Below are 27,565 nucleotides of genomic sequence, written 5' to 3'. Positions count from 1 at the left end.
GGTTCAAACTATTCTCATGCCTCAGCCTCCCAAGTAGCTGGGACCATAGGTGCCCACCACCACATCCAGCTAATACTGTATTTGTATTTTTAGTATAGACGGGGTTTCACCATGTTTGCCAGGCTGATTTCAAACTCCTGGGCTCAAGTGATCTGCCCACCTCAGCCTCCCAAAGTGCTGGGATTACAGGCATGAGCCACTGCGCCCAGTGGCTCTTATTTAACATTAGTTTTCTGTTATACATACAATATATATGTGCATATGGATATATATAATCTTAAGGATGTGTTCATTGGAATCGATGTTGAATTTTTAATGCCTTTTAGCATTAAGAAGGTCAAGTATTTTTTTACCTTTGATAATATGAATTCTAGTGTTGAGTCATCTGTGTTTCTTAATGATAAATTTTTCTTTTAATGTTGAATTTCATTTGACAACATTTTAATTAGGATTTGAGTATACTATTCACAAATAATATTAGTCTATTGTTTTCTTTATGTATTTCATCTCTGTCAGATTTTGGCATCCATTTGGTGCTAATGTCATGAAAATACTTTGGATGCTTTTATTCTTTCTCAGTTTTAGAATTGTGAAAATGGTAGAAGTTATGTTGTTGAAGTTTTAGAAGCATGAGCCATGATGTTATTGGAACCTTGCTTGTTTATGCAGGGGTAGGGTGAAAGTTATGGGCGAAAATTTTCACTATTTCAGGGCTATTTGTCATTTCAGACTTCCTCTATATTTTTGAGTTGATTTTGGCAATTCGATTTTTTAATTGTTTTAGAAAATAATTTTATCCAAAATTATATAAAATATTTTTCCAAAATTTAAAATTAGGACCTGAAAACCATGATCAGTTGCTCTCAATCCTATAATCTAACCAGTGTTAAAAGTTATGGATGTTATTTCATCATCTTTCCATGAAAATCTACAATGGATATGTGGATGGATGGATGGGTGATGTGGCTTGGCTCTGTGTCCTCACCCAAATCTCATCTTGTAGCTCCCATAATTTTCACATGTTATGGAGGGACCTTGTGGGAGATTATTGAATCATGGGGGCAGGTCTTTCCTGTGCTGCTCTTGTGATAGTGAATGAGTCCCACAAGATCTCACGGTTTTAAAAATGGGAGTTTCCCTGCACAAGCTCTCTTTTGTTTACCACCATGTGAGATGTGCCTTTTACCTTCTGCCATGATTGTGAGGCCTCCCCAGCCATGTGGAATTATAAGTCTAATCTCTTTCTTTTGTAAGTTGCCCAGTCTTGGCTATATCTTTATCTGTAGCAGGAAAATGGACTAATATAATAGGTAAGTAGATAGATGTATAATTTGAATTTAACCATAAGAAATAGTTTTATAAGAAATGCTCTTATATGCACTATTTTCATAAAATATTAAATTTAATATAAAATATTAATTTTACTTGAATTTAACAGAATAAAAAGAACTTGAAGAAAAATAAAGGAATTACAGAATTGTAATTCTGAAAAAAGTGATTCTTTACTGTTAAATGTATCAGTTCTAAAGGATTCTTCCAAGATTAAAGAAAGGGGATTTTAAAAAATCACTGAAAAGAATTTTTTTTTAACCAAATGGTACAGGTTTAGGTAGTAAAGACGCATTCTGAGATACGAATGATGAGATAGTATTACATCTCTTCCCACCTTCTATCTCCTCACCTTTCAATTTTGGTTGTTTGTAATATTTTTTTGTCAGAGTTTGTTACTTTTACATTTTGATTTGCAGCCATAATTCCCTTAGAAATTCAGCCTAAATCCTATATTTGTATGAATTTGCTCTTCTTCCCTGGTTGTTGTTCACCTCAGTTTCTGAATTTTTTTTTTCTCGTGAGTCATTCTTGATTGGCTGAATTTTATTAAGGAGCTACTTTCAAGGGGGATGTAAGGGAGTCTTATACCCTCAACGTTTTCATTTTGGAATTGTCTATCTGTTGCTTTTATATTGGGAAACAAATTAACTGAGTACAAGATTTTTGCAACCCATTTTTTTCTCTTGAGATATTGTAAAATTTATTAAATGAGTACATAGTATTTCATTGAACGGACCCCATTTATGTAATATTCTCATTGAACATGTATAATTTGAATTTAACCATAAGAAAATAGGAGGCAAACTAAAACTGAAGGACATTCTATAAACAGCCTGCACACTTTGAGAAATCTAAAAATACATGATAACCCAATGTATTCTGTTATTCTAGATTAGATTCTGGCCTGGAAAAAAAAATGACTATAAATCCTTACTACCCAGGTGATGGGTCCATACTTTAAATCTCAGCATCATGCAATATACCTATAGAAAAAACTTGCACATGCACCCTTTATTTCTTTTTTTTTTTTTTTTTTTTCTTTTTTTTTTTATTGCATTTTAGGTTTTGGGGTACATGTGATGAACATGCAAGATTGTTGCATAGGTACACACATGGCAGTGTGCTTTGCTGCCTTCCGTCCCCTCACCTGTATCTGTCATTTCTCCCCATGCTATCTCTTCCCACCTCCCCACCCCCCACCCCTCCCCCATTTCCCCCCAACGGACCCCAGTGTGTAGTGCTCCCCTCCCTGTGTGCATGTGTTCTCATTGTTCAACACCCGCCTATGAGCGAGAATATACGGTGTTTGATTTTCTGCTCTTGTGTCAGTTTGCTGAGAATGATGGTTTCCAGGTTCATCCATGTCCCTATAAAGGACGTGAACTCATCGTTTTTGATGGCTGCATAATATTCCATGGTGTATATGTACCACATTTTCCCTATCCAGTCTATCATCGTTGGGCATTTGGGTTGGTTCCAGGTCTTTGCTATTGTAAACAGTGCTGCAATGAACATTCGTGTGCACGTGTCCTTGTAGTAGAATGATTTATAATCCTTTGGATATATACCCAGTAATGGGATTGCTGGGTCAAATGGGATTTCTATTTTTAGGTCCTTGAGGAATCGCCACACTGTCTTCCACAATGGTTGAATTAATTTACATTCCCACCAACAGTGTAAAAGTGTTCCTATTTCTCCACATCCTCTCCAGCATCTGTTGTTTCCCGATTTTTTAATGATCGCCATTCTAACTGGTGTGAGATGGTATCTCAGTGTGGTTTTAATTTGCATTTCTCTGATGACCAGTGATGATGAGCATTTTTTCATATGTTTGTTGGCCTCCTGTATGTCTTCTTTTGTAAAGTATCTGTTCATATCCTTTGCCCATTTTTGAATGGGCTTGTTTGTTTTTTTCTTGTAGATCTGCTTTAGTTCTTTGTAAATTCTGGATATCAGCCCCTTGTCAGATGGGTAGACTGCAAAAATTTTTTCCCATTCTGTTGGTTGCCGATTCACTCTACTGACGGTTTCTTTTGCCGTGCAGAAGCTGTGGAGTTTGATTAGGTCCCATTTGTCTATTTTGGCTTTTGTTGCCATTGCTTTTGGCGTTTTGGTCATGAAGTCCTTGCCTACACCTATGTCCTGAATGGTTTTGCCTAGATTTTCTTCTAAGGTTTTTATGGTATTAGGTCTGATGTTTAAGTCTTTAATCCATCTGGAGTTAATTTTGGTGTAAGGTGTCAGGAAGGGGTCCTGTTTCTGCTTTCTGCACATGGCTAGCCAGTTTTCCCAACACCATTTATTAAACAGGGAGTCCTTTCCCCATTGCTTGTTTTTGTCAGGTTTGTCGAAGATCAGATGGTTGTGGGTATGTCGTATTTCCTGTGAGGCCTCTGTTCTGTTCCATTGGTCTATATCTCTGTTTTGGTACCAGTACCATGCTGTTTTGATTACTGTAGCCTTGTAGTATAGTTTGAAGTCCGGTAGTGTGATGCCTCCCGCTTTGTTCTTTTTGCTTAGAATTGACTTGGCTATGCGGGCTCTCTTTTGGTTCCATATGAAGTTTAAGGTGTTTTTTTCCAGTTCTGTGAAGAAGGTCATTGGTAGCTTGATGGGAATAGCGTTGAATCTGTAAATTACTTTGGGCAGTATGGCCATTTTCACGATGTTGATTCTTCCTAACCATGAACATGGAATGTTTCTCCATCTGTTTGTATCCTCTCTTATTTCGTTGAGCAATGGCTTGTAGTTCTCCTTGAAGAGGTCCTTTACGTTCCTTGTTAGTTGTATTCCTAGGTACTTTATTCTCTTTGTAGCAATTGTGAATGGCAGTTCGTTCTTGATTTGGCTCTCTTGAAGTCTATTACTGGTGTATAGGAATGCTTGTGATTTTTGCACGTTGATTTTGTATCCTGAGACTTTGCTGAAGTTGTTTATCAGTTTCAGGAGATTTTGGGCTGAGATGATGGGGTCTTCCAGATATACAATCATGTCATCTGCAAATAGAGACAATTTGATTTCCTCCTTTCCAATTTGGATACCCTTTATTTCTTTTTCTTGCCTGATTGCTCTGGCTAGAACTTCCAGTACTATATTGAATAGGAGTGGTGAGAGAGGGCATCCTTGTCTAGTGCCAGATTTCAAAGGGAATGCTTCCAGTTTTTGCCCATTCAGTATGATATTGGCTGTTGGTTTGTCGTAAATAGCTTTTATTGTTTTGAGATACGTTCCGTCAATACCTAGTTTATTGAGGGTTTTTAGCATAAAGGGTTGTTGAATTTTGTCAAAAGCCTTCTCTGCATCAATCGAGATAATCATGTGGTTTTTGTCTTTGGTTCTGTTTATGTGGTGAATTACGTTTATGGACTTGCGTATGTTGAACCAGCCTTGCATCCCCGGGATGAATCCTACTTGATCATGGTGGATGAGCTTTTTGATATGCTGTTGCAATCGGTTTGCCAGTATTTTATTGAAGATTTTTGCATCTATGTTCATCATGGATATTGGCCTGAAATTTTCTTTTCTTGTTGAGTCTCTGCCGGGTTTTGGTATCAGGATGATGTTTGTCTCGTAAAATGATTTGGGAAGGATTCCCTCTTTTTGGATTGTCTGGAATAGTTTCAGAAGGAATGGTATCAGCTCCTCCTTGTATGTCTGGTAGAATTCAGCTGTGAACCCATCTGGACCTGGGCTTTTTTTGGGTGGTAGGCTCTTTATTGCTGCCTCGACTTCAGACCATGTTATTGGTCTATTCAGGGTTTCAGCTTCTTCCAGGTTTAGGCTTGGGAGGTTGCAGGTGTCCAGGAATTTATCCATTTCTTCCAGGTTTACTAGTTTATGTGCATAGAGTTGTTTGTAATAATCTCTGATGATGGTTTGGATTTCTGTGGAATCTGTGGTGATATCCCCTTTATCGTTTTTTATTGCATCAATTTGGTTATTCTCTCTTTTCTTTTTTATTAATCTGGCTAGTGGTCTGTCTATTTTGTTGATCTTTTCAAAAAACCAGCTCCTGGATTTATTGATTTTTTGAAGAGTTTTTTGTGTCTCTATTTCCTTCAGTTCTGCTCTGATCTTAGTTATTTCCTGTCTTCTGCTAGGTTTTGAGTTTTTTTGATCTTGCTCCTCTAGCTCTTTCAATTTTGATGATAGGGTGTCAATATTAGATCTCTCCTTTCTTCTCATGTGGGCACTCATTGCTATATATTTTCCTCTAGAGACTGCTTTAAATGTGTCCCAGAGATTCTGGTATGTTGTGTCTTCGTTCTCATTGCTTTCGAAGAACATCTTTATTTCTGCCTTCATTTCATTGTTTATCCAGTCAACATTCAAGAGCAAGTTGTTCAGTTTCCATGATGCTGTGCAGTTCTGAGTTAGTTTCTGCATTCTGAGTTCTAACTCGATTGCACTGTGGTCTGAGAGACTGTTTGTTATGATTTCTGTTCTTTTGCATTTGCTGAGGAGTGATTTATTGCCAATTATGTGGTCAATTTTAGAGTAGGTGTGATGTGGTGCTGAGAAGAATGTATATTCTGTGGATTTGGGGTGGAGAGTTCTGTAAATGTCTATTAGGTTTGCTCGTTCCAGGTCTGTGTTCAGGTCCTGGATATCCTTGTTGATTTTCTGTCTGGTTGATCTGTCTAATATTGACAATGGGGTGTTAAAGTCTCCCACTATTATTGTGTGGGAGTCTAAGTCTCTTTGTAAGTCATTAAGAACTTGCCTTATGTATCTGGGTGCTCCTGTATTGGGTGCGTATATATTTAGGATCGTTAGCTCTTCTTGTTGCAGTGATCCTTTTACCATTATGTAATGTCCTTCTTTGTCTCTTTTGATCTTTGTTGCTTTAAAGTCTATTTTATCAGAGATGAGAATTGCAACTCCTGCCTTTTTTTGCTCTCCATTTGCTTGGTAGATCTTCCTCCATCCCTTTATTTTGAGCCTTTGTGTATCCTTGCATGTAAGATGGGTTTCCTGGATACAGCACACTGATGGGTTTTGGCTTTTTATCCAATTTGCCAGTCTGTGTCTTTTGATTGGGGCATTTAGTCCATTGGCATTTAGGGATAGTATTGTTATGTGTGAATTTGATGCTGTCATTTTGATGCTACCTGGCTGTTTTGTTGGTTAGTTGATGCAGATTCTTGATTGTGTTGATGCTCTTTTACCATTTGGTGTGTTTTTGGAGTGGCTGGTACTGGTTGTTCCTTTATATGTGTAGAGCCTCTTTCAGGAGTTCTTGTAGAGCAGGTTTGGTGGTGATGAAATCTCTGAGTGCTTGCTTGTTCACAAAGGATTTTATTTTTCCTTCACTTATGAAGCTGAGTTTGGCTGGATAGGAGATTCTGGGTTGAAAGTTCTTTTCTTTAAGGATGTTGAATATTGGCCCCCAGTCTCTTCTGGCTTGTAGGGTTTCTGCTGAGAGATCTGCTGTGAGTCTAATGGGCTTCCCTTTGTGGGTAACCTGACCTTTCTCTCTGGCTGCCCTTAGCATTTTCTCTTTCATTTCAACCCTGGTGAATCTGACGATTATGTGCCTTGGAGTTGCTCTTCTTGAGGAATATCTCTGTGGTGTTCTCTGTATTTCCTGGATTTGAATATTGGTCTGCCTTGCTAGGTTGGGGAAGTTTTCCTGGATAATATCCTGAAGAGTATTTTCCAGCTTGGATTCATTCTCTTCATCACATTCAGGTACACCTATCAGACGTAGATTAGGTCTTTTCACATAGTCCCACATTTCTTGAAGATTTTGTTCATTCCTTTTTGCGCTTTTTTCTCTGTTCTTGCCTTCTCTTTTTATTTCATTGAGTTGGTCTTCGACCTCTGATATCCTTTCTTCTGCTTGGTCAATTCGGCTGTTGAAGCTTGTGCATGCTTCACGAAGTTCTCGTGTTGCGTTTTTCAGCTCCATCAATTCACTTATTCTCCTCTCTATGGTGTCCATTCTCGTCAGCAGTTCGTCCAATCTTTTTTCAAGGTTCCTATTTTCTTTGCGATGGGTTAGAACATGTTCTTTTAGCTCATTGTAGTTTCTTACTACCCATCTTCTGAAGTCTGATTCTGTCATTTCATCACCCTCCTTCTCCATCCGGTCTGGTTCCCTTGCTGGTGAGGAGTTGTGATCCCTTTTAGGAGGAGAGGTGTTCTGGTTTCGGGAGTTTTCATCCTTTTTACGCTGGTTTCTACCCATTTTTGTGGGTTTATCCACCTGTTGTCTGTCTCTGTCCCAGGGAGTTGGAGCTTTATGAGTTTCCGTTGCACTACTGCCTTTTTTGATTTTTTTTTTTTTTTCAGGTCGGACCCGCCCAGCTAGCAGCACGCCTAGCCTCTGCCTGCCCGCAGGGGCTTTGCTGAGCTGCTGTGGGCTCCGCCCAGCTGCCCTGAGCTCTTCCCTGTAGTCCTTTTTATATGGGCGTAGTTAGAACTGTCTGGGCAATGGTGGCCCCGCCTCTGTTATGGCGGACTCTCTCTGTTGTGGCAGGTTGCCTCGGCAACGGCGGGTTGCCTCGGCAACGGCAGCCTGCCTCCGTAGCGGTGGAGAGTCTCAGTAATGGCGGAAGCCCCTCCCCCACGGAGCCGGACCGTCCCGGTTCAGCTGTGCTTGGTTTGAAGGGCTCAACCCAGAGGGTTTCCAATTACTGTTTTTGTTTTCGTTGTTGTTGGGGGTGGAGGGGTGGGACCAACCGAGCCTGATCACCTGGCTCCCTGACTCAGAGTCTTTTCTTTTAAGTTGAACGACCCCGCGTTCCGGTCGCTTGTTGAAAAGGCGCCGGGATCTCCCGTGCTGCGACTCAGGGAGTCGGCTCGGACCGCGGCGCCGGCTCCTGGCGGATTTTTTGCCTAGGAATCTCCTGGCCTGGCTCGCTATTTCAGATGAATGGGCAACTCTGCCGTCTCAAGGCTCTGCTCGCCAGCTAAGAGGGCTCCCAGACCAGTGGCTTTTGTACGGAGAACCGCAGCAACAGGGAGTGGTCACAGCAGCCGCGCGGGCGGAATCAGCCCCGCGGGGGCCAAAACAGCCGCACCGGCTGGGACTGCGACGCTGGCAACCCCTCTGCCTGGGTATCTCCTGGTCTGTGGGCAATAAGAGTTCGTCTGGAAATGCGGCGTCCACTCACCCTCTGCACTTTCACTGGGAGCTGAAGTCCTGAGCTGTTCTTAGGCGGCCATCTTGGAAGTCGGATCGCACCCTTTATTTCTAAAATCAAAGTTGAAAAAAAGAATTTTTCCTGAATGCTGAGGCTTAAACCAAAAAATAAAATATTTCAGTTTGTTTTTCATTTTTTGTATTAAAATACTTATGATCATCAAAAGATGCTAAAACTGTTGGGTAAAAACTTGATGAGAAACAGTATGTATGTAGAATCTCAAAGTACCTCCCCACAGATTCCAAAAGGAGAGCTTTTACAGTGGGGAAAGCTGGCATACGGTACTTTAACCAAGGAATCAACATTAACATCAGTCATAACAGGACGTTACTATCCTCCTAATGTAAGGCACTGAGCAGGACACAATATCACTTACATAATATATTACTTTATTTTATTTTGAGACAAGGTCTTGCTTTATTGCCTCGGCTGGAGTGCGGTGGTGCAATCATGGCTCACTGCAGCCTAAAACTCCCAGGCTCAGGTGAACAATCCACCTCAGCCTTCTGAGGAGCTGGGACTACAGGAACACACCGCCACATCTGGCTAATTTGGGGGGAGATTTTTTTGTAGAGATAGGGTTTGCCATGTTGTCCAGGCTGGTCTCCAACTCCTGAATTCAAGTGATCTGCCTGCCTTGGCCTCTCAAAATGATGGGATTACAGGCATGAGCCATAGTGCCCAGCCAGGATCAGAAGTATTTAGACTATCACTCTAGTCCTCTGCCTTAGCTATTGTATGACTTAATCTCAACTACCAGCTTTAAAGTCCATGAGTTTAAATTCTTGGGAGAAATAGTTGAATTGGTCATTGTCCAACCAATGGATTGCTTTTCCCTGATTCAGATGCCTGTAGAGGTTATATATTACAATTATGGCTGCAGGAGACTCTCTTTGTAAGGGGAAAGTCACAGAAAGCAACTATGTGGGGTTGGCAGACATCCTAAATAATGTGTAGTAGGATTTTTGCAATATTATATTTAAGCCAAAGAACAATGTAGGTCTATTTATTCAAATCTTTTCTTAAGGCCTTTCATAGAGTTTTTAGTGAAAAAAATTGTCTCTAAATATCTATTTAGATATGCTTTTTGTTATTTTGAATAAAATCTTTTTTCCTATTATATGTATCTGCATGATTGAATTGCTATTATTTCTTTGTATACAGCAATTAGTTTTTGTATTTAATTTTAACCAACTACCCTATTTATTTATTTATTTTAAATCATAGCTCAAAGGGTTGCAGACAGGCTGTTTATTTTTATTATTTATTTATTTATTTATTTATTTTTGAGATGGAGTCTCACTCTGTCACCCAGGCTGGAGTACAGTGGCGTGATAGCAGCTAACTGCAACCTCTGCCTCCTGGGTTCAAGCAGTTCTCTTGTCTCAGCCTCTTGAGTAGCTAAGACTATAGGCACATGCCACCACACCCAGATATTTTTTTTGTATTTTTGGTAGAGATGGGTTTTCACTATGTTGGTCAGGCTGGTCTCCAACTCCTGACCTCAAATGATCTGCCTGCCTCAGCCTCCCATGGGATTACTCACATGAGCCACCATGGGATTACTCACATGAGCCACCATGACTGGCCACTTTATTTTTCATTTTTGATTTATATGTACTTAGGAGTACAAGGGCAGGCTTCTTACATGCATATATTGCATATTGATAAAGTCTGGGCTTTTAGTGTACTCATCACCTACAACCCCTATTTAAGTTTCTGATTATTTCTGTTTGTCAGTTGTATAGAGTCATGTTATCTGCAGATAAAAAGTTTTGTCTTTTTTATAGTATATGGCCCTATATTTTGTTCTGTAAAAATGTCAACATATTTATTATAGCCAGTAAGAAACCAGTAAATTTATTTTCATTTTGTAAACAAGGAAAAGGAGATAACTATTTTGCTACATTTTGGCAGATCTAAAAAAAAGGGTGAAACAAGGTATTGAACTTCTTGTTGAACTTAACTGGAAATAATTTGGCTGACCAATAAAACTACCATTCATCCATCTTTCCATCCATCCACCCATCAAATAAATGTTTACTTTTTACCTCCTCCATGCTATAGATCCTTGTGGATACAATAAGGAAGACACAGTCCCTGTCCTTAAAGATTTGTCAGTGTTTTTAGCCATTAGCCATTCTGAAATCTTCATGGTTTTCAATATTTTCCATTTACCTTTGCAGCTCAGGGAGCCAATGGTACTCTGGAGAACCCAGCCCTGGATACAAGTCTATTGGAGGAGTTCTTGGGCAATGACTTTGATTTGGGGGCCTTGTAAGTATGAGAGTACTGCTCTCTAGTTGATGTTTAAAATATTATAAAATGATTAAATGAGCCAAGAAGTGTTCCCTCTGCTTCTGTTTTCCAAAATAACTTGGGTAGAACTGATATTATGATGTCTATGAATCTTTGACAAATATCACCAGTGCAGAATTTTCTTTGTGAGAAATTCTACTCAATCCTCACCTCCACCTGTAAATTCAGTATACTTAATAGATATGGGACTATTCAGGTTATCTACAGCTTAGGCAATTTGTATCTTTCAACAAATTTGTCCATTTCAACTAAGTTGTCAAATTCATCAGCATAAAGTTCTTCATATTCCTTTATACTTTTAATGTCCATAGGATCTATAGTGTTGATTGATTTGTTGTTCTTGATGTCAGTAACTTGTGTCTTTTTTTTTTTTCTTGATTAATTTGGCATGAAGTTTATCAGTTTTCTTAATCTTTCAAAGTATCAGCTTTTGGTTAGATTTAAATTCTTAATTTTTTGTTTTCTATTTTGTTGATTTCTGCTCTTATTTTCTGGTATTAATATAGGCACTCTAGCCTTTTTAAATTTTTAATTAACATCTACTAAAGTTCAAACTCACCATCTACCCTGACCCCTGGTAATCACTGATGTGTTTTTGTTCCTATGGTTTTGGTTTATTTCAGAAAATGTCACACAAATGAACCCATACAGTATATAACCCTTTGAGTCTGCCTTCTTTCATTTAGCATAATGATTTGATCAATATTTTATTTCTTCTTTATTACTGAGAAAGATAGCTTTAAATTGTTATAACTGTTTAGCCATTTATCTGTTCAAGGATGTTTGAATTATTTCCATCTTTGGCAATTATGAATCATACTTCATGGGTTTTTGTGTGATCAATAGTTTAAATTTCTCTATGATAAATATTTAGGATAAGAACTGCTGGATCACGTTGTAAGTGTAAGCTTAATTGCAAAAATATCCACATTTTGTAGAGCGGTGGTACTATTTTGTGTTACTAGCAATTAGTGAGATATCCAGTTGCTTCTCTTCATTGCCAGTTCCTGGGTATTAGGAGCTTAAAATTGTTTTTATTATAGTCATTTTCATTGGTTTTTAGGGACATTTCATGTATTAGTGTGCATTTTTTCTAGTAACTAATGATGTTGAACATCATTTCTTGTGCTTGTTCACCATTCATACATTTTCTCTGGCAAAGTCTTCATTCAAATCTTTTGCTCATTTTAAAAATTGAGGTTGTTTTAAGTTTAGAAAAATTTTTAGATATTCTGGAAATAAGAACTTTGTTAGATACATTATTTGTGAATATTTTCTCATAAGTGATTTGTCACTTATGTTTTTTAATCTTAACAGTGTTTTCCTCAGAGCAAAAGTTTTAATTTTGAAGATGTCCAGTTTTTTTATTTTTTTGTATATGGCTAAAGGTTTATAGCTAAGAAATACACACTTTATCTAATCCAAGTTCCCAAATGTTTTCTTCTAAAAGTTTTAGAGTTTTATATTTTACATTTAGGTCTATGACTTTTTAAGGTTTTTGTTTTGTTTTGTTTTTTTGTATAAGGCTTGAGATATAGATTGATTGTAGTTTCTTTATATATGGACGTCCAGTTATCTCAGAATTATTTGATGAATAACTTTTCTTCATTAAATTGCCTTTGCACTGTTGTAAAAAAAATCAATTGACAAAATATATGTGGGTCTATTTCTAGACTCTTTATTGCTTTCCATTAATCTATGTACCTATCATTTTGCCAAGACCATGTTATCTTGATTATTATACATGATCTTTATTACTGTACGTAGGTACTTTATTATGTCTTAAAATCATATAATGTAAGTCTTATGAATTTTTCTTCTGTTTCAATATCATCTTGGCTATTCTAGTTTCTCTGACTTCCCACATAAATACTAAACTTAGCTTGTCAATATTTAAACAGTTATTCTGGGATTTTTATTAAAATTTTATTATACCTAGTGATCTAGCCAAAGAGACTTGACATTCTAACAAAATTGAGCCTTTTAATCCATGAACATAGTATATCTCAGTATTTATTGAGGGCTTCTTTGATTTCTTTCATCAGTGTTTTATAGTTTTGAACATGAAAATACTGCACATATTTTCCTAAATATTTCATGTTCATCTTTGAACATGATTTTTTTTCAACTTTTATGTTTCAATTTTTCATCATTAGTATAGAAAATATTGATTTTCATATATTGGGCTTGCACTCTTAAGTAATTTATTACTTCTAATAGCTTTTAAAATATATTTTCTTTGGATTTTCTATGTTGACAGTCATGTCATCTGCAAATTGAGACAGTTGTATGTCTTTCTTTTTAAACCATATACCTTTTGACACTTACTGAACAGGGTAAAACCTGGGTATAGTATTGAATAAAGAAGTAGTGAGAATAGGCATATTTGCCTTGTTCCTGAGCTTGGTGGGAAAGCATTTAATTTTTATCATTAAGTGTAATGCTAGTGATATATATATATTTTTTTGCCATGCCCGTTATTTGCTTAAAGAGGTTCTCTCCCACTGTTAGTTTGCTGTTAATTTTTATCATAAATGGATGTTAAATTTTGTCAGTTTTTTTCTGTATTTATTAATCATATGTTTTTTCTTTCCATCTGTTAGTATAATGGATTAATTTACTTAGTTTTTTACTATTAAGCTTCCTTGTATTCCTGGAATAAACCTCAGTTAATTGTGATATGTTATCTTTTGATATAATGCTGGATTTAATTTGGTAAAATTTTGTTGAGCATTTTGCATCTATGTTTATAAGAATATTGATCTACAATTTTCTTTTTTTATGTTGTATTTTTTTCTGGGTTTGGTATCATCACAGCTATATCCTTATAAAATTTGTTGAGAAATGTTTCCTCTACTTAAATTCTCTGGATGAGGTGGTGTAGAGCTGGATTTATTTCCTGCTTAAATGTTTGGTAGACTTCATCAGCAAAATAATCTGTTCCTTTGCTTGTTGGAGGGTCTTAAATACAAATTTAATTTATGTAACATTAAACATTAAATGTTTGGTAGAAGTCATCAGCAACAGAATCTGTTCTTTTGCTTTGTTGGAGGGTCTTAAATACAAATTTAACTTATTTAGTAGGTTCAGGACTATTGATGGTATCTCATTCTACTTAAGTGAGTTTGGTAGCTTGTTTTACTTTTTACCCAAGGAATTGATCAATGTTACCTAAGTTATTAAATTTATGGCCATAGAGTTGTTCATAGTATTTTTTATTAACCTTTTAATCTCTGAAGAGTCTGTAGTGATAGTCCCTCTTTTGTTATTCATATTGGTAGTTTGTTTCTTTTTTCTTTTCTCCTTAATCAGTCTGTTGGACTTTTATCAATTTTGTCGATTGATTCAAATAAGTAACTTTTGACCTTATTAATTTTCTTGATTGTGTTTGTTTTCAATTTCACTGACGTCTACTCTTACCTTTATTATTTTGTTCATTATGCTTATGTGGGTTTAGTTTGCTCTTATTTTTCTAGCTCTTTAGAGTGGAAAGTGGAAAGAGTTTGCGATTTGAGTTATTCTTTGTTTTCTGATTTAAGCATTCAGTGCTATACATTTTCCTGTCTATGTGGCTTTAGTTGCCTCACTCAGTTTTTTATATAATATATGTAATTTTTTCAGTTCAAAATATTTTCAAATTTCTTTTGAGAAATGTTATTTGACTTTCTTTGATTCACGGCTTGCTGGAAATGTATTATGTAACTTCCATGTTTGGAAATTTTCCATATATTTTTCTATGACTGCTTTCTAGTTTAACTCCATTATAAACAGAGAAGATCCTTTGTATGATTCAAGGTTTTAAAATTCTGTTAAGGTTTGCTTTATGACCCAGAATATGATCTTTATCTTGGTGAATGTTACATATGCACTTGAAAGAATGCTCACTGTGCTGTTGTTGGATAATATTCTATAAATATCCGTTAGGTCAAGTTGGTTAACACTCTTGTTCAGGTCCTCTATATACTTGCTGATTGCTTTCTACTTACTTTATCTATGACAGTGACAGAAATGTTGAAGTCTTCAAGTGTCATCGTGAATGTTTCTACTTCTCCTTCAATTCCATTGGATTTTGCAAAAGCAAAATGGAATTAAATTGACAAGTTATGTGGTTAAGTGCAAACACATTTAGTATTGTTTGGTCTTTCTGGTGAACTTAGTCTTTTATCAGAGTGATGTTCCTTTTTATCTCCTTTTTCTTATTCTGAAGTCTATTTGGTCCAATATTAATCTAGCCACTCCAGCTCTCTTTTTTTTTTCTTTTCTTCAACTTTTAGGTTTGGGGGTACATGTATAGAATGTGCAAGCTTGTTAGGTAAACATGTGGCATGGTGGTTTGCTGCAAGAATCATCCCATCATCATCTATGTATTCAGCCCAGCATCCATTAGCTGTTCTTCCTGATGCTCTCCATCTGCCCCTCGACCCCTGGGTCCCCCAACAGGCTCCAGTGTATGTTGTTCCCTGCTTGTCTTCATGTGTTCTTATAATTCAGCTCCCACTTTTAAGTGAGAACATGTGGTGTTTGGTTTTCCATTTCTGCATTAGTTTGCTGAGGATAATGGCTTCCAGCTCCATCTATGTCCCTGCAAGGAACATGATGTCATTTCTTTTTATGGCTGTATAGTATTCCATGGTGTATATTTCCACATTTTCTTAATCTATTCTATCATTGATGGGCACCTAGGTTGATTCCATGTTTTTGCTATTGTGATTAGTTTTGGCTCTCTTTTGATTAGTGTTTGTGTTATATATCTTTTGCCGTCCTTTAATTTTAACCTATATATATCACAAAAGTTAAATTAGTTTTATTTTATTCAGTATAGCATTGGGTATTTTTTCCCTAATTGGACAATTTTTGTTGCTACTTAGGCAATTTATATTTAAATTAATTATTGATATGTTTGGATTTGAATCTGTCCTTTTCTGTTAAAAAAATTTCCATCCCTTCAGCCTTTTGTACTTCTTTTCTCCCTTTCCTGTCCTCTTTTGAAGGTTTTTAGTATTCCATTTTAATATATTGATTGTCTTTTAAACTCTTTATATAGACTTATTTTCAGTGGTAACTCAAGGGACAATTTACATGCCTAACCTCTTGCAGTCAATTTAGAGATATTTTACCACTTCATGTGAAATGTAGAAAGCTTATAGCCATAAAAATCCCCTTTATCTATACCTTTTATATTGTAGCTGTCATGTGTATTGCATCTATATATATTTAAAACTCTATGAGACAATGCTATAATCTTTGGTTTCAACATTCATGTATATGTTGAAGAACTTAAAAAGAGAAAAAATAAGCTATGATATTGACCTAAGCATTTACCATTTTTGTTGGTCCTCTTCATTTATGAAGTTCCAGAATTCTTTCTGGTATCATTCTTCTTCCACCTTAGGAACTCCCTTTAAAATTTCATGTAGAGCTGATTTGTTGGTGATAGGTTTTCTTAGTTTTCCTCCAGTGAAAATGTCTTTATTTAAACTTTTTAAAAGACATTTTTGCTGAATATAAAATTCTTGGTCATTAGGGTTTTTCCCTCCCACAGCATTTAAAAAATTTTGACCCGCTGTCTTCCAGCTTCCATGGTTTCTGATGAGAAATAATTAGCTATTTGAATCACTGTTCTCTTGTATGTAATACATCTTTTTTCTCCATCTGCAAGATATTTTTTTATCTTTGGTATTCAGCAGTTTGATGATATGTTTCTAGGTATGAGCATTCTTTTTTTAAGATTATACTGTTAGGGATTTGCTCAAATTTGAATCTGTAAGTGTATAGTTCTCACCACATCTGGAATATTTTTAGCCATTGTTTTTTCACATTTATTTTTCTGTACCAATGTCTTTCTTTTTCCCTTCTAGAACTCCAAAAATGCAAATGTTAGACTTTTCATATTTTGCACAGGTCACTGAGGCTCAGTTCATTTTCTTCAATCTTTTTTCTCTCTGTTGCTTATATTGGATAATTTCTGTTGATATGACTTCAAGTTCACTGCCCCTCCTCTGTCACTGTCATCTCCATTCTGTTATTGAGCCCACCTCAGATGTCCCTGCCCTCCTAAGACAGAGAGTAAAACCAGGCCTGAATCTTCAATAGGATTGGAGAAACTTGTATGCAGATGTTTCCTGTACTTGGCTCTTATTGCTCTCTGCCAACAGAAACTTCCTGGGCAACAAATTGTGGGAAGAAGGTGAGTTCAACATTTTTCAAGGAAGTTACACACACACACACACACACACACACACACACACACACACACACACAAACTAGTAGGTTGCCAAATGTCTGAGCCCACACTCTGAGCTGGCTTTTCTGTTCTAGGCACTGCATGGGCTGAACTCAGGTAGTGATTGCCCTTGTGCCTGCCCTCACATTCCTCTCACTACATCCCAGTAACTGTTATGAATTGTGGACAATGGATATATCCTTCTTTTCTCTGGCTTGGAAGCAACCTTCCAGAAGTCGTCTAGTCTCTCTCCTCTAAGTGTCTTAACCTTAAGTGAAGGCTCAGCTGATGCCACCCGGGTTTTGTATAACCATCTAGACTACTTTTTATAACTAACAGAAAGATCTTTAGCTGTTTAGAGAGAAAAGTGAACAAAGGTCTTCATCAAAGAGTTGTCTTTTATAGGGATGGAAATGTGTGATACCATCCCTCATTCATCATAATGGTCACAACCAACACTCCTATAACAAAAGACAGGTTAACAAGAGAAAAGTATAAACCATTTACTTAATTAAAATTGTATGTGATGCAGGAGCCTTCAGAAATGAAACCCAGAGACTCAGGGAAAACCATTTTTATTTTTATGCTCAGGTTCAATGAAGAATGAACAGCTATGTAGAAATGTAAGTGGACAAAAGGGTGTGATCTAATGGCAATGGACTGAGGGAAGAAACCCAGCAGGACCTGTCTGTTCAGATTTTTCTTGGCTTCTCTATGTAGCATTGCTTCTTCCAAGGTATGGGATAGGGTCCCTTTGAAATGAGAGTCTCCTTGGAATGAGAGAGAAGGGAGAGAGTGACTTTTCTGGGTTTTATGGCTTGATTTAGGGGGAGGAGTTCTAGTATATATGACCCATCTTAGGGAAAAAGAACTATGGTTTCTGTGACTTGCTTTGAGGGAGAAAAGGGCATGAGAGACAGGAGGACAGGGGTACGGGGAAGGTCAGAGATACCTTGCTTCTGAGGTCCTTCCAGTCTCCTTCATTTCAAAGTACTCAGCATGCCAAGGCACCATACTTTGGGGTATTGTGTTCTGAGCTACCTGGGAGGTCTGAAATCTGTCTTTATATTTTAGTCTCCAGGATAATAATGGTCCTTCCTACAGGACCAGAAATTTCTACCCATAGGCTTCCCCGTTGCTGTTGAGTTTCAGGACTGGTTTGTCCAAGCGGTTTCACTCTCTACCTTTGAGGATGGTGGTGGGGCTTGCAGGTGAGGTAGGAGAGGAAGTTACTATTGCTGAGCATTTACTAAGTGTTGGGCATTCTTTGCACTTCACATATTCACTTACTTAATTGTGGATTTGATGTAACACATCTCACTCTCTGAACTCTTCTAAATAAGTATATTATCCATGTTTTACAGATGAGGAGGGTAAGGTGCAGAGAGGTTAAGTAACTCTTTATAGGTCAATAAGTAGCAAAGCTGAGATAAAAATCTGCCTGGCTGTAGAAACATGCCCTTTCTTCTATATGAAGCTTTTAGATTAATTGATATTTTAGAGGAAAATGAATCTCAGGGGAATATATGAAATATGCCTAAAATTATCTACCAAAAGGTGTGACTCAGAGTACGTCTGAGCCTTAGTTCATAAAGATTGTCAGAGTTCACGTTCATTAAAGGAGAGCCCTATGATCAGACAACCTGTCATTACTTGATTTAAAAAAATGCTCAGATGCATGCAGTTAAGTGGAACTGCAGTAAAATCTGAGTGAGAACAAGCAGAAACATGTCTAGTCCATGAGTGCAAGGACATTGGGCTAGTTGAGTGATCATTAGATCTGTACGATGTATTCAAATACTCCAAGTTTTAAGTATTTCTAAATACCAGGCTCTTTACGAAGGTTCGTTTCATTTCATTTCATAGTTTCGTATCACAACAGCCTTGGCATGTAGGGTTTTTTTTTTTTTTTTTGCCTGGGTACTAGAGGTGGGATTCAGACCTGGGTTTACTACAAATCATGTTAGCTCCCCTCTACCATATTGCCTAAAATGTGTCTATTCAAAAGATATTCATGACAACGCTTTATCTAAAAAATGTAAGAGACAATTGGGCTTTAAAATTTCTGAGAGCTTGGTCAAATCTCATAGGCAGATTTTCAGATCTTAAACATATTAAAACATTGAATTATTGGCCTTGTGCAAAAGGACCAAATTCTCTATGAAAAAGTTGTCCCATTAGATGCTGTGGGGAAAAAAGTTCCATGGTCAATAAATTAGCTTGTGCCTCATTGACTTAAACAAAATCACATGAGGGTTTTTACTGCAGGACTTCTCAGTGCCTTTGATGCACTAATGTGCAACAAAGGAAGAGAAATGGAATGAAGTGTTCCTCAAACTTATTTGGCCACGGGCCCCATTTGGGACATGTGTGCTCATGTATGAGCATATGTAAGGCATGTATGCAGAGCTGAGGCCAGTCCTGTCAACATGTGAAGGCTTCTGTAAATTGCCCTTAACTCTTTATTTCCTTGTGTGGTCGAGTTTGGGATAGCTGTCTGCTTAGGAGGAGCAGGCTGAGGTCCTCTGTGATTTCCTAGGTTAACCAGGCAGTTACCCACTTGGTACACAATTAAGCTATGGTGGTGGGACATACTGGGAAACTTACAGGCATGCACTGCTGCTTCAAGAGAGGGAGATTGGAGTGACTTAGGGGAAGGATAAAACCCTGAAACTGCATTGAAAAAGGACAAGAAGCATTATATGTATGTGTGTATAGAGGAGGCAAGGCTCTAGAAAAGAGACTAGTAAATCTTCAAGACAGGCTAAGTTAATGCAGTTTGGTTTGAGTCTGTGTGCTTAGTAGGGGTAGATATAATGAACTTCAGGCCTTGAGATCTGGTATAGGGGTAGGAGAGAACTAGCTGAGGACACTGATGTTTGAATAGGGGACTTCACAGGAGGGGAAACTTGAGTCATGTTAGATCTGTGAGGGAATCAACTGCAGGTTTCATTTTATTTCATTCTAATGTTTGAGCTTAAGCATCTAATATTCTGGGTTTAACTTAGGACTTGGCTTATTGGGTTTGGATGGCAAGATGAATTAGGAGCCAACTGCCAGCTGCATGTCTTGGTTCTGCCGTCACTGTAGTGGGCCCGATGAGCTCTGCTGAGATGTTGTGGAAGGGAGTGAGAGAGTACGTGGAGTTCTGTGAGAAGAGCTTGTTAAAGACTGTTTGAGTTCAGTGACTGGTTTGACTTCTGAGTTCGAACTGATGTAATAAGAGAAAGCCTGAAGAAGAAGACTGGGCTAAAACATTATCTGATACTCCTTGATTCTAATGATATGTGTGCAAGATGAAAGAACCTGTAATAAAGAATTTGATTAGAATGGTCTGTATTTAAAATACCCTGTTATTTAGAGGTTAAACTCTGGTAGTAGACCATCTGACTCCAGCTTGACTAACTACGAGATAAATACTCATGAGTGAATTATTTAACCTCATTAAGGCTTGGTTTCATTGCCTGAGGATTAAGGACAATGACGGTACCTTTTTATATAAGAGTTGTGGAGATTAGATGAGACAACACATGCAAAGGGTTAGCATAGTGCCTGGCTCAGAGCAGGTTCTCAAAAGTTTCTCTACATCTAAAGCAGCAGTGGAGGGGTGTGAAAGGGTCAGATACTTGCAGTCTGCCAGGCAGAGCTGGAGGAAGAGGGTGGCATCTTCTTTGCCTTGTTTTTGGCTGCCCTATTGTGAAATGGTTTTCTTGGGCAACCATACACATTGACACCATTTCTGCCAGAACGCTTTCCTATATCAACTTCTAGATGGTGGCTACAAACCCTACCTGACCTTGACCAAGAATTTGAGTGCCTTTCACAGTCTCCCCATTGGAGCACTATGAAGTACGCATGCACACTCTCATACACACACTCACACATGCACACACAGATGCACACACATGCTCTCACACAGAGTAGTAAGACATAATTTTAATATGAAAGTTCATGTGAAAAGATAAATCATATATATGAAATTGGGGGAATAAGTTTAATAACAACCATTTTTATAGTTGGAGGATGCAGTAAAACAGTGAACAAAACAGTGAAATCCCTGCCAGTAAGTCACCAAGGGCGGCGTGGTGGGAACAGTCTGCCCTGGCAGGGCACCCAGGCATTTTTCTTAGAATTGGTGATGCATGTAGATAATAAAAAGCAGACTGGCTCTTTGAAGGCTTAGTATTGTTTTCAAATTGTCTGCAGACAATGCATTTCCTTATTACCTGCACCTGGGGTGAACTATTCCCATCCCCTCATCCTTGGCATGCCATTGCTGTCATGCCACTCCAGTGGGAAGAAAAAGACAATGGCAGGTAGTCTAGAGTCACTCAGTAAGATGAAGACAAATAAGAGTAAGGCAAGGAGGAGAGGCTCCCGTTTTAGACTGGGTGGTCAGGAAAGCTCTCTCTTGATATGCAGATTTATAGATACAGCATATTCATGGTCATATGTAGTCTAACACAGTCTTTTGTGTTTGTCAAGCACCACCTCTGTATGGGCACTGTGCTGAGCCGAGCTCTGGGTGAGGTGCAGTAGAGCTTTAGAGAACGGGCTGTTGGTGTTATGTGAAGGTACTGGGGGCTTCACTGGAGAAAACTAGGACTGGATGGCTCAGTCTTGAGTATCCCACCTAGATATTCACATGAAGACACACTGTGTATTTGTCTCACCTCATATCTGGTAGGGTCATGAGCACAGTAGGCACTCAGTAAAGACTTGAGCAAGCCTATGTGGAATATGAAAGAAATACTGGCTGCACTGAGGGCAGCATGTGAATGTCTCGGATGTACATATCACCTCAACGAGCTGGAGGGCATAGCCTCTTTTGTACGCCCTCTTTTGGTTCATGTAGATTCAACCCCTGGGAGACTATTTCTCCATTCATTCTCCAAAAGACAAAAACAAGTTGTATGTCTGAGAGGAAGGGATTTAGAAGGCAAATGATTCTCTTTTTTTATCAACTGCTAAGAATCTTTTAATTCTTTGACAGAGTCTTGCTCTGTCGCCCTGGCTAGAGGGCAGTGGTGAGATCTCAGCTCACTGCGACCTTTGCCTCCTGGGTTCAAGCAAGCACGTTTGGCTAATTTTATTTTTATTTTATTTTATTTTTTGGTATCTTTAGTAGAGACAGGGTTTCACCATGTTGGCCAGGCTGGTCTCGAAGGTGGTCTGCCCACCTCAGCCTCCTGGATCTCTTGATTTTTACAACTCCTTCCTGCTGAAGCTAGAGACAGAGTTGGCCACTCGAGGTGTGACTCACAGTGCCTGTTGCTGTCTGGTGTTTGTCTGCTTTACGGTAATCCTTTTGGTATAATAGACAATTGGGAGCACGAAGACTGAAACACAGTCTGACGTGCAATTCTGGGATTCTTGACATGATGATTGTGAGTAGGGTGGGGTTAAGAAGTAAAGAAAAAATCCCAAACAAGTGTTTTACTTGGAGCTAATCATTGCTTTTGTTTTAACAATTTGCTCAGTTTGAAGGTAGCTGTCATTAATTCTTCCTTCAAGTTCTCTGAAAGGAAGTGCAACATTTCCCTAAATATATTAAAATGCATTGAGCTTGGAAATATATAAAATACAATGAAATAAAGGAGTAGCTGTGGTTAATTTTGGAAGGGAAAGGAACCATAAGTACAGCATTTAATATTTTAAAACCTTCATCTTAAACCTACCAACACATATTACTGTCACTCAACTCAGGGACTTTTGGTTCTCCCTAAGGGATTGCTGGATGGAGCCTGCATTCCTGTTTGCAATATGCCAAGCCACATTTTTTTTTAGTAGATGGATCATTTACTTGTGGTTTTCATTTGCTGTTAACATTATTAAATTCAATGATGCTTGTACTGTAAGGTAACTAAACAACTTCCCAGAGCCTTGAATGTGGAATTATGAGACCACAGAGTCAGTTACAAAATTTAATTTATAGGTTTATCAGAGTGATACATGTGAAGAATGTAAGAAGTTGGAATGATACTATATATAGCATATAATAGGAAATTACCAGCAATACCCTGCTCCACCCTTGTCTTTAAATTTGGCTTCCCCAGAGGCAGCCACTTTCCTAGTCTTTTTGGAAATATCCACTGCCCTATATGTAATTACTGTTTTTATATTGCTTTCTTGCTATATACACTTAAGGATTATAATATAATCTTCTGGGAAGATTTAATTTTCTTTTATCACATTCTACATTCACTTCTACACTCAGCCTTCCAATATCATAAAGTTGTCTAAAATTTTTTAATTATGTCAATATCCAGGGTTTACATTATTATCATGATGTGTCATGTATAATTTTCTTTTTCTTTTCTTTTTTTGCTTTGTTTGAATCATCGCCTTGTTTTTACCATTTGTTTGGCTTTGATTCCCTCACTTCTCTAAAAAACGCTGAAAATTTTTCTCAGTGTTAAAAAAATCAGTTCTTTTCCTCTTAAATAAATTCCTCAATCTATGTATGTCTTTACTGGTTTTTTGGTTCGATCAACTTGTTCTACCCATTTTGTTCTATCAGTCGATGAAAGAGGAATGTTAAAATGTTTAGCTATGTGATTATAGAATTGTCTACATCTTTTAGTTTCACTAGTTTTTGCTTTGTATATTTGAAGCTGTGTTATTAGGTACATAAACAATCATGATTGCTATGCCTTCCTAAAAACTGACTCTTTTAGGCTGGATGCGGTGGCTCACACCTATAATCCCAACACTTTGGGGGGCCGAGGCGAGCGGATCACGAGGTCAAGAGATCGAGACCATCCTGGTCAACATGGTGAAACCCCATCTCTACCAAAAATACAAAAATTAGCTGGGCATGGTGGTATGTGCCTGTAATCCCAGCTACTCAGGAGGCTGAGGCAGGAGAATTGCTTGAACCTGGGAGGCAGAGGTTGCAGTGAGCCAAGATCACACCACTGCACTCCAGCCTGGCACCTGGTGATGGAGCGAGACTGTGTCTCAAAAAAAAAAAAAAAAAAAAAAAAAGACTCTTTTATTATTATGAAATGAGCCTCTTTGTCTGTGGTGGTACTCTTTATTTTGAAGTCCATTTTAGCTATTATTCATGAAACTGCTTCACCCTTCTTGTACACATTTTTCTCTTGGTTAACTTTTGACTTATTTGTGTCTTTATAAAGTATTTTGCCAGCAACAGAGTGTTGCTTTTAAAAAAAATCCATTCTAATAATTTTTGCCTTTTTCCCCCCCTTAGGGACAGGGTCTCACTTTATTACCTAGGCTGAAGTACAGTGGCATGATAACAGCTCATTGTAACCTCAAACTTCTGAGCTCAAGTGATCCTTCTGCTTCATCCTCCTGAATAGCTGGGACTATAGGTGTGCATCACCACACCTGGCTAACTTTTAATTTTTTTTTTTTTTTTTTTTTTTTGAGATGGAGTCTCACTCTGTTGCCCAGGCTAGAGTGCAATTGCAATGTTAGGCTCACTGCAACCTCTGCCTCCTGAGTTCACGAGATTCTTCTGTCTCAGACTCCTGAGTAGCTGGGATTACAGGCATGTGCCACCACACCTGGCTAATTTTTGTATTTTTTTGTAGAGATGGGGTTTCACCATGTTGGCCAGGCTGGTCTTGAATTCCTGACCTTGTGATCCACCTGCCTTGGTCTCCCAAAGTGCCGGGATTACAGCCTTTAATTTTTTTTTTTAGAGACAGGATCTCGCTATGTTGCTGCAGCTGGTCTTGAATTCCTAACCTCAAGCGATCCTCCTGCTTCAGCCTCCCAAAGCACTGGAATTATAGGTGTGAGCTACTGTGGCTGACCTAATTTGTGCCTTTTCATTGGAGTGTTTAATCTTTTAACATCTAAAGTAATTATTAGTATTGTACAATAGACCCCCTTATTCATAAAGGATATATTCCAATACTACTATTCAATGCCTGAAACTGAGGATAGTACCAAACCCTATATATGCTATGCCCAAATTTATTTTCCTTTCTTTACAGTTTCATGAACAGAAGATTAATTGCTATAGTAGATCAGGGGTGTCCCATCTTTTGGCTTCCCTGGGCCACATTGGAAGGAGATGAATTGTCTTTGGTCACATGTAAAATACACTAACACTAATGATAGATGGTGAGCAAAACAAAAAAAATTGCAAAAATATTTCATAACATTTTTTAAAAGTTTATGAATTTGTGTTGGGCCACATCCGTCCTGGGCCGCATGCAGCTTGCGTGTAGCAGGCTGGACAAACTTGCAGTAGATTCTAGCAATCTCAGCACATGTTTTTTCTTTCCGTACTATATCAAAATTTTTCAAATATTCATTTAAAAGAAGCACTTTACAGCTTCTCCTGGACATATCCAAATTACCATCTTTACGTCTCTTGTGTTTGGGACCATTATTAAAGTAAAATCAAGGTTACTTGAACACAAGCAATGTGATAGCATGGCAGGCAATCTGTCTGTCTTAGGCCACTAAGATAATGGGCGGGTAGTGGCTACATTGTGGATATGCTGGGAAAAGGGATGATTCATAGTGTGCGGTTTCATCATGCTTCTCAGAATGATGTGCAAGTTAAAACTTATGAATTATTTATTTCTGGAATTTTCCATTTAATATTTTTGGACCAAGTTTGACTGTGGGTAACTGAAATCTTAGAAAGTGAAACCATGTCTCTCTCTCCGCTCTCTCTCTCTCTCTCTCTGGCTCCTTCTGTTTCTTATTCTTCTGTAACTCCTTTGTTGGTTTATTTTGTATTATTTGAATAATTTTAGGATTCCATTTTATCTATCGACTTTAGTTCTACTTCTTTGCATTATTTCACTTTTCACAGTTCAGTTAATGAGTTAATATTGTAGCCATTTTACATAAAATGTGGAACCATCAACAGTGTGGTTCCATTTATCCCCACGTCCCATCCCCTGTGCTATAGTTGTATTATACCTCAGTGTTATACCTATGTGCATTATAAACTTCACAAAATAATGTCATAATTTTTGCTTTAAACACTCAGGGGTACTTTATTTGTTATTTTATTTTATATTTTTGAAATGGGGTCAGCCCGTTGCTCAGGCTGGGGAGCACTGGCAATTCATGGCTTACTCACGCCTCAATCTCCTGGGCTCAAGCGATCCTTCTGCCTCAGCCTCCTAAGTAGCTGGGAGAGCAGGTGTATGCCACCATGCCTGGCTAATTTTAGTATTTTTTGTAGAAACAGGGTTTTGCCATGTTGCCCAGGCCAGTCTTAAACTCCTGGCCTTAAGCAGTTCATCTGCTTCAGCCTCCCAAAGTGCTGGGATTATAGGAATGAGCCACTGTGCCCAGCTTCAGATGTGTTTTTAAAAAAATCAAGTTAAAAAATAACTTACATTCAAACATAATCTTTCTTATTCTTTTCATCCTTTTCCATAGTTTCAAATTTCCATCTACAGCTGTTTCCCTTTAGCCTGAAAAACTGTCTTTAAAATTTCTTATTGTACATGTCTATTCTCAAGTTCACTTAGTTTTCTTTCATCTCAAAATATCTTTATTTTGCTTTCATTCTTCAAGACTATTTTCATTGGATGTAAAATTCTGGCTTACCAGTTTTGCTTTTTGTAGCACTTTAAAGATGTTTTTTAGGAGTTTGAGACCAGCCTGACCAACATTGTGAAACCCTGTCTCTACTAAATACAAAAAATTAGCTGGGCATGATGGTGCCTGCCTGTAATCTCAGCTACTTGGGAGGCTGAGACAGGAGAATTGCTCCAACTCAGGAGGTGGAAGTTGCATTGAGCCAAGATCGGGCCACTGCAGTCCAGCTTGGGCAACAGAGCAAAACTCAGCCTAAAAAAGAAAAGAAAAAAGATATTTTTGTACTGTCTTCCGGCCTCTGGAGATTTTGGTAAATCAGTGATTATTTGAATCACTATGACCCTGCACATAATTTGCTGCTTTTCTTCAGCTGCTTTTAAGACTTTCTCTTTATTTTTGGTTTACAGTGACTTCACCTTAATGCAGTAGATGTATTTGTTTTGCTGACATATACATTTATATCTTTTTCTAAATTTGGGAAGATTTTGGCTGTTATATCTTTATTTTTTTCTATTTCATCCTCTCTACAGGTTCATAAATCTTTTTCTTCTCTTTTTTAAAGTTCATTTTTTCCCTTTCTGTTGTTTAGATGGGATGGTGTCTTTTGCTGTATCTTCAAGTTCTGCTTTTGAACCCATCTAGTAATTAAAAAAAAAAAAATTCTTTCTGGAATTTTTCCAATTCTAGAATTTGTGTTTAGTTTTTTCATGTGTAGTTTTGATTTATTTGCTGAGATTTTATTTATTTTTTCACAAGCATGTGCTTCTCTGCTCCATTTAGCTTCTTAGAGTAGCTGCTTTGAAGATCCTTGTCTGCTAATCCAATACCTGGATCATTTCTCGGTTAGTGTTCAGTGATTGTTCTGTCCCTCCAATCTAGGCCACATTTTTCTGGTTCTTTGTAGAGCGGGGATTCCAACCCCTGGCAACAGACAGCTACCTGTCCACGGCCTGTTAGGACCTGGGCTCCGCCTCCTGTCAGATCAGCAGTGGCATTAGATTCT

At 37.9% G+C, this 27,565-nt stretch overlaps 1 protein-coding gene across 1 annotated transcript in view; it reads left to right on the top strand.

The window, feature by feature from the left end:
• The window catches only part of MYRFL (myelin regulatory factor like), a 146,888-nt gene that overhangs the window by 22,897 nt on the left and 96,426 nt on the right, over positions 1–27,565 (top strand). The window contains exon 2 of the mRNA XM_039472239.2: positions 10,667–10,757. Coding sequence (XP_039328173.2) covers positions 10,667–10,757 — 91 coding nt within the window. The remainder of the gene's footprint in view (positions 1–10,666; positions 10,758–27,565) is intronic.

The sequence above is a fragment of the Saimiri boliviensis genome, chromosome 7, assembly GCF_048565385.1.
Source record: "Saimiri boliviensis isolate mSaiBol1 chromosome 7, mSaiBol1.pri, whole genome shotgun sequence".
Classification (NCBI taxonomy): Eukaryota; Metazoa; Chordata; class Mammalia; order Primates; family Cebidae; genus Saimiri; species Saimiri boliviensis.
The sequence above is the reverse complement of the archived record's forward strand: the minus strand, read 5'-3'. Positions and strand labels throughout refer to the sequence as shown.